The sequence below is a fragment of the Corvus moneduloides genome, unplaced genomic scaffold (genome assembly GCF_009650955.1).
Source record: "Corvus moneduloides isolate bCorMon1 unplaced genomic scaffold, bCorMon1.pri scaffold_102_arrow_ctg1, whole genome shotgun sequence".
NCBI classification, from domain to species: domain Eukaryota; kingdom Metazoa; phylum Chordata; class Aves; order Passeriformes; family Corvidae; genus Corvus; species Corvus moneduloides.
Genome location: NW_022436873.1, coordinates 105,154 through 118,824, shown reverse-complemented (window position 1 = coordinate 118,824; position 13,671 = coordinate 105,154). Strand labels below are relative to the sequence as shown.

At 52.3% G+C, this 13,671-nt stretch overlaps 1 protein-coding gene and 1 long non-coding RNA gene across 2 annotated transcripts in view; one reads left to right on the top strand and one right to left on the bottom strand.

Annotated features, from left to right (window-relative positions):
- Nucleotides 1–13,671, top strand: part of IGSF21 (immunoglobin superfamily member 21) — a 51,970-nt gene that overhangs the window by 22,228 nt on the left and 16,071 nt on the right. The window contains exon 2 of the mRNA XM_032097685.1: nucleotides 5,554–5,666. Coding sequence (XP_031953576.1) covers nucleotides 5,554–5,666 — 113 coding nt within the window. The remainder of the gene's footprint in view (nucleotides 1–5,553; nucleotides 5,667–13,671) is intronic.
- LOC116438687 lies at nucleotides 11,469–12,143 on the bottom strand. The gene is made up of 4 exons (XR_004237881.1): nucleotides 12,062–12,143; nucleotides 11,799–11,838; nucleotides 11,679–11,758; nucleotides 11,469–11,559 (listed from the first exon to the last, which is right to left on the bottom strand). It is a non-coding gene; the product is annotated as an uncharacterized LOC116438687 (long non-coding RNA).

Below are 13,671 nucleotides of genomic sequence, written 5' to 3'. Positions count from 1 at the left end.
TTCCAGGGGCGTTTGCACCCCTTTAGATCCCACCTCAAGGGGGAAAGCGTCTCCTGCTCTCCTTAAATCCTTGGAATTGCAGGAGATCCGCCCGTTAAGGGAGTGCTGGTGTCTGTTTTCCCGTTCCTTCCTGGTTTTCTCATCCCATCCCGGCTTGGAAAAGGGAGGTGGAGGAATGGGAGGGAATTATGGATAAGGCCCGTTAATCACTGGCTAATTAAAATGTCGAGGTGTTCACGTTGTCACCAGCTCCTCAAGGATGCCGGGGACATTCCAGAGGGGGATGGAGCCACTGGATTCCAAGAATCCCTTGCCCTGGCTCCATCCTGAGCTCCCGCTCCGCTCGGATCCGTTGCCGCTTCCAAGGACCATTCCTAAAAGGATGGGGATGGGTTGGACTCTGGGGACATGGAAAGGGGGAAAATCCATCCTCAGCTGGGGCTGCCCCATCCCGGGATTTGCCCAAGGTTGGATGGGGCTTGGAGAAATCTGGGATAGCAGGAGGAGTCCCTGCCCATGGAATGGGATGAGCTTTAAGGTCCCTTCCAATCCAAGCCATTCCAGGGTTCCATGGGCTTGGAGTCAGATTTTTTGGGAAGCGCAGGGAGGTGAGAAATCCGGGATTTCGATTTATATCAATAAATAAATGTTGGATTTCCATGTGGGTTGGAAGGAATCGGGAGCCTGGGCAAGACGTGGAAGGGGCTCCTGTGGTGCTGGGATTCCTTGGAAAGCTCTGTCACTCCAAGGCCTCCAGGCCTTTCCTTGGCAGATTCCCACCCATCCATTCCCTCGCTCCCCTGCTCCCCAGGAACCTCAGCCTACGGGGGATTCCGGCCACTGGCCGTTCCCATGGGGCACCCGACTGCGTTTGTGGGCAGAAATCCCCATGGAATGCTGGAAAGGGCTGGGAATGGGGTTTTTATTCAGCATCCCGCACTTCCAGGGCTGGAGCAATTCCTGCCTCATCCCTGGGAGCTCTTTTGTAATTGGAAGCACCGAGCTTGTTCCGATGTTCTCCTTTATTAACGCGTCACTCCCGATTTCAAAGGACATTCCCTTTATCCCTCCCTTCCCCCTCTCCTCGCCCACTTCCCTTTTCCCTTTTTTTTCTAATTCCCCTGAAACTGGATGGGGCCAGAATTCCCAGCGATTGCCGGCAAAAATATCCTCTCCTCCCCAGGGATGCGATCTAATCAGAGGGATGAATTTCCAGAGGGCTGAATCCGATCCGGGGGAGGCCCGGCCCGGCTTTCTCTGGAAAATCTCGGATTGAAAAGAGCAAAGGGGAAGCGGAGCGAGGCTGAGAAGGGGATGCTGATAAGGGGATGATGATAAGGGGATGCTGATAACGCGAGGGATGACGGAAATTTGGGATGGGCTCCTCCTTTGGAGCCCTTTTGGAAGAGTTCTTCCCATGCAGCAGTTCCGTCACTGCGGCCGCTTTGTTCTCCGCAGTAAATCCCAAAAAAAGAGAGCAGGGCGAGGCTGAGAAGGGGGTGCTGATAAGGGGGTGCTGATAAGGGGATGCTGATAAGGGGATGCTGATAACGCGAGGGATGACAGAAATTTGGGATGGGCTCCTCCTTTGGAGCCCTTTTGGAAGAGTTCTTCCCATCCAGCAGTTCCATCACTGCTGCCGCTTTGTTCTCCACAGTAAATCCCAAAAACGAGAGCAGGGCAAGGCTGATAAGGGGGTGCTGATAAGGGGATGATGATAAGGGGACGATGATAAGGGGATGCTGATAACGCGAGGGATGACGGAAATTTGGGATGGGCTCCTCCTTTGGAGCCCTTTCGGAAGAGTTCTTCCCATGCAGCAGTTCCGTCACTGCGGCCGCTTTGTTCTCCGCAGTAAATCCCAAAAACGAGAGCAGGGCGAGGCTGAGAAGGGGGTGCTGATAAGGGGGTGCTGATAAGGGGATGCTGATAACGCGAGGGATGACGGAAATTTGGGATGGGCTCCTCCTTTGGAGCCCTTTTGGAAGAGTTCTTCCCATGCAGCAGTTCCGTCACTGCGGCCGCTTTGTTCTCCGCAGTAAATCCCAAAAAAAGAGAGCAGGGCGAGGCTGAGAAGGGGGTGCTGATAAGGGGGTGCTGATAAGGGGATGCTGATAAGGGGATGCTGATAACGCGAGGGATGACGGAAATTTGGGATGGGCTCCTCCTTTGGAGCCCTTTTGGAAGAGTTCTTCCCATCCAGCAGTTCCATCACTGCGGCCGCTTTGTTCTCCACAGTAAATCCCAAAAACGAGAGCAGGGCAAGGCTGATAAGGGGGTGCTGATAAGGGGATGATGATAAGAGGATGATGATAAGGGGATGCTGATAACGCGAGGGATGACAGAAATTTGGGATGGGCTCCTCCTTTGGAGCCCTTTTGGAAGAGTTCTTCCCATCCAGCAGTTCCATCACTGCTGCCGCTTTGTTCTCCACAGTAAATCCCAAAAACGAGAGCAGGGCAAGGCTGATAAGGGGGTGCTGATAAGGGGATGATGATAAGGGGATGATGATAAGGGGATGCTGATAACGCGAGGGATGACGGAAATTTGGGATGGGCTCCTCCTTTGGAGCCCTTTTGGAAGAGTTCTTCCCATGCAGCAGTTCCGTCACTGCGGCCGCTTTGTTCTCCGCAGTAAATCCCAAAAAAAGAGAGCAGGGCGAGGCTGAGAAGGGGGTGCTGATAAGGGGGTGCTGATAAGGGGGTGCTGATAACGCGAGGGATGACAGAAATTTGGGATGGGCTCCTCCTTTGGAGCCCTTTTGGAAGAGTTCTTCCCGTGCAGCAGTTCCGTCACTGCTGCCGCTTTGTTCTCCACAGTAAATCCCAAAAAAAGGGAGCCGAGGGAAGCTCTGGAGCAGCGCTGACACCTCGCAGTTGTTCCCTGTCGGGAAGTGAAGGGAAGGGGAGGATGAGGGATGGGATTCGCACGTCAGCCGCAGCCAAACAGCGGGATTTGGACGGCTCCATCTGGATCCCTGCTTTATTTTCCAGCTCCTGGCTTTGTTTTCCCGGTTTTCTCCTCCCCTCCACGCATCCTTGGCCGGCTCCTGTGGGGACTCGGCATCTGTTTCCCTCTCCCTCTTCCCTCCTTCTTTTCCACAACTTCTGGGATGGTTTTGCTCTGGATTTGAGGAGCATTTGGATTTTCCCCTTCCCTGCCCTTCCAGGCATCAGCTTTTTGTGGGATCCTCATCCCACGGCACCGGAGCAATAAATCCTGGAGCTCCAGAGCTTTGGCTTTTCCACACGGGAAAAGCTCGGGAGCATCCTGTGGTTCTACTCTGGTGTTTAAGGCCCAGCCAAGCCAGAATTCCCTGGAATACAGGTGGAAGCTGCTCCTGTTGCCAGCTCCGAGTGGTTTTCCGGCACATGGAGGGAGCAGAGGGGGAAAAAATTCCCATTTTGGGGGTTTTTTCTTGGCCACCCAGAAGATGCAGGTCAGGGATGGGTTTGGAGGAGGATTTCCTTGGAAAAATGCTTGGATGGATGGATTTGCTGCGTGGGAGTGGCTGGGGCCACCCCGAACTTGGTGCTTTTTGACTTGAAAAATCCACCAAAAATCAGGGAATGGCCCAAACACCACCTTGGCGGGACCGGGATGGGGATGGTTCTGCTTCCCATGGAAGTGCACGGGTCTGGAAGGGAATACCATGGGAAGAGGGATGGAAAACATCTGGGAATGCTGCTCTGGGAACTCCTGGATCCCATGGACAGGAGGGAAAATCCAATCTTTGCTGGGGATGGGGATGGGGATGGTTCCTCTTCCCATGGCAGTGCACGGGTCTGGAAGGGAATAGTTCGGGAAAAGGGATGGAAAACATCTGGGAATGCTGCTCTGGGAACTCCAGGATCTCCACACCCCACAGGCACCAGGGAAAATCCAATCTCCACTCCGGCTTTGCCGGTTCCTCCCCGGCTCCCGTTAATCTTCCGTTGATCCAGGGGCAGGCGGGAGCTGGGATCCCACCCGGAGGCTCCCGCTCCGTGGAAAGGCGAGAGCTTTTCCGCCCGCATCCCGATTTCCTTGCGGCGGCTCCTGCTGCGCTGCCAAGGATTTGCTCATCCCCCCCGCTGCTTTTCCGTGCCTGTTGCTCATCCCGGCGTTCGGAAATGTCAAAAGCCGAGCGAGGGGAATCGGGGCAGCCGGAGAGACCTCGGCTGCCCTTCCTCCATCCATCCTCCTCCTCCTTTTCCTCCTCCTTCCCCACCCCTGCCTTTTCCACCCACAAAGCCCCGAATCCGAGGGCCCCTCGCGCAGCCTTGGCAGTCACAGGGAATTAATCCCCGCTTTAGGAACAAAAATAAACCCTGGACAGGCTGGAAAGGCTGGAAAGGCACTGGCCGCAGACAGACAGGGAATGTTGGCCAGGATTTCGGTGGCTCCCGGCGAGGAGAACCAGGATTCCGGGATGCAACATCGAAATTCCATCATTCCCAGCATCATTCGGGGCTGAAAAGGGATTTAACCCTCAGCCCTACTCCCGAAAAATCCCAAAAAATCCACTTTTCCCCCGTATTTCCTTGTGCAGAGCTGTTCCTGCAGCCCCCCCAAAAGCAGCACAAAACGGGATTTTCCGGCTTTATCCCGGTATTCAATATTCCAGGCCATGCTGCCCTGCTGCCGCAGCCGGCACGTGTTCCCGGAGCGTGTTCTCCCGCAGGTCGTGCCTGGGATTTATGGCACAAACACCTCCAAGTTGTTTTACAAGGAATGCTCAGCCTCAGATCACTGCCTGGGAGGCACCAAAAATCCCAAGAATTCACCTTCCCCCCTTTCCCAGGGCATCTTCCACAAAGGAATCTCGGACTTCCAGCCCGGTTTCCAAACCCGCTCCTGTTTTCCCACCTGGTGCAAGGAGTGGTTAAAAAAACCGGGAGTTTAGGGTGGGTGAGGGGGTTTTTTTGGGATGTCGTGGTGTCAAACAGGGAAGGATGCTGAGACAAGGCTGGGATTTTCCAGGTTGTCTATCCATCATCTCCCAACAGCCACAGGAAAGGCAGGAAAATAAACCGGGAATGCAACTGCTCCCTGCTCCCCTGCTCCCGATTTCCCAGCAAATCGAGGGGAAAGAGGGGAAAAAAGGGATGGATGGAGCTGGCCAGGCTCAGATTTTCCCTCTGGAGCGAGGATGGATCCGGCATCTGGCGGTGGGGAGATGGGGAAGGGGCTGGAAAACGGCCGGGTGGGGAAGCTGTTGGACCCATTCCCATCAGGAATGAGGAATTTGGGAAGTTTTATGGAAGCACAGGGGAGAGAACCAATGAGGGGCAGACGATGGGAAAACCAGCAAGGATGGGAATTTGCAGTGGGAATGGCGGCTGCTGGGATTTTCCCAAATTCAGGAAGGATTTCCTTCCGTTTGGATTTTTTGGGATGGTTGGGAGCAGCCCAAATCCATCCCAGCGAGGGGTCAGGACTTGGCTGGGCTTTCCCTGGGGTACAACAGCGCCATTAATCCATGAAACCCTTGGAAAACAGCATTCGAACCCCCGCTCCGAACTTCCCTGGAGCTCAGGTCACTTTTCCTGCCTTTTTTTCCCGCTTTTCCAGCCTATCTGACCGTCAGCATCGAGCCCCTGCCTCCGGTGGTGGTGGGAGACGCCGTGACCCTGAAATGCAACTTCAAAACCGACGGGAAAATGCGGGAGATCGTCTGGTACCGGGTGAGCTGCGACGCCTCGGGAATGGGAACGCGGAGCCTCGGGAACAGGAGGTCAAGGGCGGATGAGGCAGGAAAAGCAGCCGGAGCTCCGGCTGATGGGAATATCAATTCCAGGGAGGAGGGAGGCAGCGGGGAAGGCCTTGGAAACCACGGTGGGGTGGGATGAGGGATGGCTTTGGAAAAGGGAATTTGGGGGGCCGGGTTTATTTGGGAATGGAGGATTTTGAGGCCAGGTTTATTTGGGAAAGGGGGGATTTGGAGGCCAGGTTTATTTGGGAATGGAGGATTTGGAGGCTGGGTTTATTTGGGAATGGAGGATTTGGAGGCCAGGTTTATTTGGGAATGAGGGATTTTGAGGCTGGGTTTATTTGGGAAAGGAAGGATTTGGAAGCTGGTTTTATTTGGGAATGAGGGATTTTGAGGCTGGGTTTATTTGGGAATGGAGGATTTGGAGGCCGGGTTTATTTGGGAATGAGGGGATTTTGAGGCTGGGTTTATTTGGGAAAGGAAGGATTTGGAGGCTAGGTTTATTTGGGAATGAGGGATTTGGAGGCTGGGTTTATTTGGGAATGGAGGATTTGGAGGCCAGGTTTATTTGGGAATGAGGGGATTTTGAGGCTGGGTTTATTTGGGAATGAGGGATTTTGAGGCTGGGTTTATTTGGGAAAGGAAGGATTTGGAGGCCAGGTTTATTTGGGAATGAGGGATTTGGAGGCTGGGTTTATTTGGGAACGGAGGATTTGGAAGCTGGTTTTATTTGGGAATGAGGGATTTTGAGGCTGGGTTTATTTGGGAACGGAGGATTTGGAGGCCGGGTTTATTTGGGAATGAGGGGATTTTGAGGCTGGGTTTGTTTGGGAAAGGAAGGATTTGGAGGCCAGGTTTATTTGGGAATGAGGGGATTTTGAGGCGGGGTTTATTTGGGAAGGGGGATTTGGAAGCTGGTTTTATTTGGGAATGAGGGATTTTGAGGCTGGGTTTATTTGGGAAAGGAAGGATTTGGAGGCCAGGTTTATTTGGGAATGAGGGGATTTTGAGGCGGGGTTTATTTGGGAAGGGGGATTTGGAAGCTGGTTTTATTTGGGAATGAGGGATTTTGAGGCTGGGTTTATTTGGGGAAGGGGGGAATTTGGTTGTTGGTTTTATTTGGGAAAGGTGGAATTCTGAGGCTGGTTTTATCTGGGAAAGTGGAAATTTTGAGGCCGGGTTTATTTGGTAAAGGGGGGATTTGGAAGCCGGTTTTATTTGGGAATCAGGGCATTTGGAGGCTGGGTTTATTTGGGAAGGGGGATTTGGAAGCCGGTTTTATTTGGGAAAGGAAGGATTTGGAGGATGGTTTTATTTGGGAATGAGGGAATTTTGAGGCCGGTTTTATTCGGGAAAGGTGGAATTGGCGGCCGGGTTTATTTGGGACTGAGGGGATTTGGAGGCTGGTTTTATTTGGGAAAGGGGGGAAATTGGATGTTGGTTTTATTTGGGAATGGAGGATTTGGAAGCTGGTTTTATTTGGGAAAGGAAGGATTTGGAGGCCGGTTTTTTTTGGGAAGGTGGAATTTTGAGTCTGGTTTTATCATCCCGAGGGCTCCGGGAGGGTTTTTCCAGGTGTTTTGGTGTGGTTGCCAGGTGGATTTAGGGACGGCAGGATTGGGATTTGGATGCGGGAGCTGAGGTTGGCACTGTTCTGCGAAGAGCTTGGTGGGTGGGAAATGATGGAAAAAAGGGAGGAATCAGGAAAATCCGGGATATCCAGGATTTGGGGAGAAGTTTGGGGCTCTTCATGCAGAGCTTTTAAAAAAAAACTTTCCCTGTTCCCAAAATCTTTGGGAATTTGGGATGTTGGTCAGGATGGAAGCTCCTGGGGTTTTTTGGGAAAGGGAGGATTTGAAGGCTGGTTTTATTTGGGAATGAGGGGATTTGGAGGCTGATTTTATTTGGGGAAGGTGGAATTGGAGGCTGATTTTATTTGGGAAAGCGGGAATTTTGAGGCTGGTTTTATTTGGGAAAGGGGGGATTTGGAGGCTGGTTTTATTTGGGAAAGGGGGGAATTTTGAGGCCAGTTTTATTTGGGAAAGGGGGGATTTGGAGGCTGGTTTTATTTGGGAATGAGGGGATTTTGAGGCTGGGTTTATTTGGGAATGGAGGATTTGGAGGCCGGGTTTATTTGGGAATGAGGGATTTGGAGGCTGGGTTTATTTGGGAATGGAGGATTTGGAGGCCAGGTTTATTTGGGAATGAGGGGATTTTGAGGCTGGGTTTATTTGGGAATGAGGGATTTTGAGGCTGGGTTTATTTGGGAAAGGAAGGATTTGGAGGCCAGGTTTATTTGGGAATGAGGGATTTGGAGGCTGGGTTTATTTGGGAACGGAGGATTTGGAAGCTGGTTTTATTTGGGAATGAGGGATTTTGAGGCTGGGTTTATTTGGGAAAGGAAGGATTTGGAGGCCAGGTTTATTTGGGAATGAGGGGATTTTGAGGCGGGGTTTATTTGGGAAGGGGGATTTGGAAGCTGGTTTTATTTGGGAATGAGGGATTTTGAGGCTGGGTTTATTTGGGGAAGGGGGGAATTTGGTTGTTGGTTTTATTTGGGAAAGGTGGAATTCTGAGGCTGGTTTTATCCGGGAAAGTGGAAATTTTGAGGCCGGGTTTATTTGGGAAAGGGGGGATTTGGAAGCCGGTTTTATTTGGGAATCAGGGCATTTGGAGGCTGGGTTTATTTGGGAAGGGGGATTTGGAAGCCGATTTTATTTGGGAAAGGAAGGATTTGGAGGATGGTTTTATTTGGGAATGAGGGAATATTGAGGCTGGTTTTATTCGGGAAAGGTGGAATTGGCGGCCGGGTTTATTTGGGACTGAGGGGATTTGGAGGCCAGTTTTATTTGGGAAAGGGGGGAAATTGGATGTTGGTTTTATTTGGGAATGGAGGATTTGGAAGCTGGTTTTATTTGGGAAAGGAAGGATTTGGAGGCCGGTTTTTTTTGGGAAGGTGGAATTTTGAGTCTGGTTTTATCATCCCGAGGGCTCCGGGAGGGTTTTTCCAGGTGTTTTGGTGTGGTTGCCAGGTGGATTTAGGGACGGCAGGATTGGGATTTGGATGCGGGAGCTGAGGTTGGCACTGTTCTGCGAAGAGCTTGGTGGGTGGGAAATGATGGAAAAAAGGGAGGAATCAGGAAAATCCGGGATATCCAGGATTTGGGGAGAAGTTTGGGGCTCTTCATGCAGAGCTTTTAAAAAAAAACTTTCCCTGTTCCCAAAATCTTTGGGAATTTGGGATGTTGGTCAGGATGGAAGCTCCTGGGGTTTTTTGGGAAAGGGAGGATTTGAAGGCTGGTTTTATTTGGGAATGAGGGGATTTGGAGGCTGATTTTATTTGGGGAAGGTGGAATTGGAGGCTGATTTTATTTGGGAAAGCGGGAATTTTGAGGCTGGTTTTATTTGGGAAAGGGGGGATTTGGAGGCTGGTTTTATTTGGGAAAGGGGGGAATTTTGAGGCCGGTTTTATTTGGGAAAGGGGGGATTTGGAGGCTGGTTTTATTTGGGAATGAGGGGATTTTGAGGCTGGTTTTATTTGGGAAAGGAGGGAATTTTGAGGCCGGTTTTATTTGGGAATGAGGGGATTTGGAGGCGGGAGCTGCCCCTGGGTCACCACTCCTGAGCCTTGATCCAGCCTCAGGTTCACCAATCCTGAGCTTTCTCCAGGAAAATTTGGGATAAACTGCCAACCACAAATGGTTTTATCCAAGAACACATGAAGTTTTCCAGGGAAAACTGCTGGAGGAGGCAAAGAAAGGGCGTGGCATCGGATGGAGCAGCTGGGAATGTTTTTCCTTGGATTTCCCATCCTGGTCCTGCTCCCTGAACAAGGAGCAGCCCTTTCTCCATTCCCAGGTTTTTAAATAAGGAAAGGAGCTCTCCGGACGGGTACAAATCCGGCCGTTGGAATGTGATGTGTGCACGGAACCATTTCCATGGGATCTGGGACGGATTTTCCTATAATTATTTATGGATGGACATGGATAAATGCTGGACAGGGCATTCAGGCAGGGAATAGAACCCCAAACCTGTCCCAAATCCCAAATTCCAGCTGCGAATCGGCTCCGTTGCCCTCTTTTTTTAGGGAGGAATTTTTTTCCGCCGGCTCCACCGTCTCCGCCAGCTTTTTCCTTCCCTTTTCCACTCGGTAATATTGGATTAACCCACTTTCCCGGGAGCTGGGGCTGGATTTGCATAATCCCCCCTGCGAGGAGGGACGCGGGAGCGGCCGATGCTCCGGAGCAAATGATGCTCCGAGAAACCTCGGCGGGAACGGGAAGGGCAAAAATATCCCAGCTTTTATTTTTATCCCTGCAAATCCCCCCTTTCTTCCAGGGTTTTTTACCCCTCCTTCCCTCTTACTCCTTTCCCAGGGAGCTGCCTGGGTTTGGGAAGTTGCGTTTTTCATGGAGCATCTCAGGATTTGCCCAATTCCTTCCTGGTTTTAAGTTTTTTCTCCCGTTTCTGCCCCGTCTTGTCTCGCTCCTGGACTTTCGCAGCTTCCCGAAGCTCCAGCGGCAGCTCGCGGGTGCTGGAGGTGACGGATGGATCCGGGAGTGCCGGGGCGGATCCGCCGGAGCTGCGGAGTTCTGTTTATTCCGCTTGTAAATCATGGGAATGTGGCTCCGGAGCGCTGGATTGGGGTCACGCGGGGCTCCTCTTCCCCGTGGTTTATTGGACAGGGAGCAGAGGGAGCTCCTGGAGTTGGAGGGATCTGAGCTGCTCCAGGCGGGAAGGGGCAGGGAAAGGGGGAGAGAGGTGGAAAAGTCAATGGCGGCACTTGGGTGGGGAATGGAGGGGGGAATAAACCCTGGGATGGATCCATAACCCTGGGGTGGATCCATAACCCTGGGATGGATCCGTAACCCCGGGATGGATCCGTAACCCCGGGATGGATCCATAACCCTGGGGTGGATCCATAACCCTGGGATGGATCCGTAACCCCGGGATGGATCCGTAACCCCGGGATGGATCCATAACCCTGGGGTGGATCCATAACCCTGGGATGGATCCGTAACCCTGGGGTGGATCCACAATCTGTGGGGTGGATCCGTAAGCCCTGGGGTTAATCTGCAAGCCCTGGGATGGATCCACAATCTATGGGATGGATCCATAACCCTGGGATGGATCCATAACCCTGGGATGGATCCACAACCCATGGGATGGATCCATAACCCATGGGATGGATCCATAACCCATGGGATGGATCCACAACCCATGGGATGGATCCATAACCCCGGGATGGATCCATAACCCTGGGGTGGATCCATAACCCTGGGATGGATCCGTAACCCTGGGGTGGATCCACAATCTGTGGGGTGGATCCGTAAGCCCTGGGGTTAATCTGCAAGCCCTGGGATGGATCCACAATCTATGGGATGGATCCATAACCCTGGGATGGATCCATAACCCTGGGATGGATCCACAACCCATGGGATGGATCCACAACCCATGGGATGGATCCATAACCCTGGGATGGATCCATAACCCATGGGATGGATCCACAACCCATGGGAGGGATCCACAACCCATGGGATGGATCCATAACCCTGGGATGGATCCATAACCCATGGGATGGATCCACAACCCATGGGATGGATCTGTCACCCCTGGGGTGGATCCACAACCCATGGGAGGGATCTGTAACCATGGGATGGATCCATAACCCATGGGATGGATCCGTTACCCGTGGGATGGATCTGTAACCCGGGGATGGATCCATAACCCATGGGATGGATCCACAACCCATGGGATGGATCCATAACCCACGGGATGGGAGTATAACCTATGGGATGGATCCGTAACCCCTGTGATGGATCCATAACCCTGGGATACATCCATAACCCACAGGATACATCCATAACCTATGGGATACATCCATAACCTATGGGATAGATCTGTAACCCTGGGATGGGTGGATAAGCTATGGGATGGATTCATATCCCATGGGATGCATCCATAACCCACAGGATACATCCGTAACCCAAAGGATACATCCGTAACCTATGGGATACATCCATAAACTATGGGATACATCCGTAACCCACAGGATACATCCATAACCTATGGGATACATCCATAAACTATGGGATACATCCGTAACCCACAGGATGCATCCATAACTCCCTGGGCAGGTGTATAACCTGTGGAATGCATCCATAACCCCTCAGGGCACATCCATAACCCACGGGATGAATCCATAACCCACAGGATACATCCATAACCTATGGGATACATCCATAACCTATGGAATGCATCCATAACCCCTCAGGGCACATCCATAACCCATGGGATGAATCCATAACCTATGGAATGCATCCATAACCCCTCAGGGCACATCCATAACCCATGGGATGAATCCATAACCTATGGAATGCATCCATAACCCCTCAGGGCACATCCATAACCCATGGGATGAATCCATAACCCACGGGATGTATCCATAACCTATGGGATACATCCATAACCTATGGAATGCATCCATAACCCCTCAGGGCACATCCATAACCCACGGGATGTATCCATAACCTATGGGATACATCCATAACCTATGGAATGCATCCATAACCCCTCAGGGCACATCCATAACCCATGGGATGAATCCATAACCCACGGGATTCATCCATAACCCACGGGATGCATCCATAACCCACGGGATTCATCCATAACCCCTCAGGGCACATCCATAACCCATGGGATGAATCCATAACCCACGGGATTCATCCATAACCCACGGGATTCATCCATAACCCACGGGATTCATCCATAACCCCTCAGGGCACATCCATAACCCATGGGATGAATCCATAACCCACGGGATTCATCCATAACCCACGGGATGCATCCATAACCCACGGGATTCATCCATAACCCCTCAGGGCACATCCATAACCCATGGGATGAATCCATAACCCACGGGATTCATCCATAACCCACGGGATGCATCCATAACCCACGTTATGAATCCGTATCTCCCGCGTGGGTGATCCCATCGGGATCTGTGCGCTCCGAGGCCGAGGAGCCTCTTCCCACAGGTGAAACCCCACAGAGAAGCCCCAGAGTGCAGCCAGCACCCGCAATTCCAGCAATTCCCCTGGATTCCTCAGGGATGAGGGACAGGGAGAGGTTCCTCCCCCTGGGAAACCCCTCCGCCGCTGGAATGCAGCCGATTTTAGCATTCCTGAGATGAGCAAAGGGGATTTTTCCCGGAATAAACAGGAACACATCTCACAGGCAGAGGCGTTAATTAACATCCAACAATCCCAACGCCTCCGGAAGGTGTGATGTTCCTGGGAACAGGTGCGAACATGGATCTGCACCTGGAGAGCTCCCGAAAAAGCCTTGGCAGGAGACGGGGGTGGCGGAATCCGTGCGAACGAGCTCGGAGTGAGGCCGGGAAGAGCTGGAGCTGTTCCTTGGCTCCTGGCGCCGGCATCTCCGGGGCTGTGCCGGATCCTGAGGTGGGTCCAGGCATTCCTGAGGTGGCTTCAGGTGGGAATGTCACATCCAAGTGGGAATGTGGCCGGTGACACCGATAAAGTCCCGGCCTGCAGCAGCACCGGTTCCAAGTGGAGCAGCGGAGCCAAAGGAAGGACTCCCGAATTCCAAACCCTTCCCACGCCACCCAGTGCTGCTGGGAATGCCCAGAGCCTCCAAAATTTGGGAATTAGCTCAGGAGGAGACACCAGAATGCCGCTTTTTCCCCTCTCGCTCCCAGAAATTCCACATTTTCCAGCCAACCCCACTCAGTCCGAGCCGTGCAGGGATTTCCAACCCCACTTCCCTTCCGGGGACAACTCGAGTTTTATGGATGAGAAGGAATTCCCTAAAAATGGAGCAGAGCTGCTGATGGAGAGATTTCCAGCCAGCAGCTCCTGGAGGACTGGCTGGTACCATCCATCTCCAAGAGGAGAATTTATTTGGAATGCTGTGAATTCCTCATGTTCGGGGAGAAAAGGCTGGGAGCATCCGCAGAA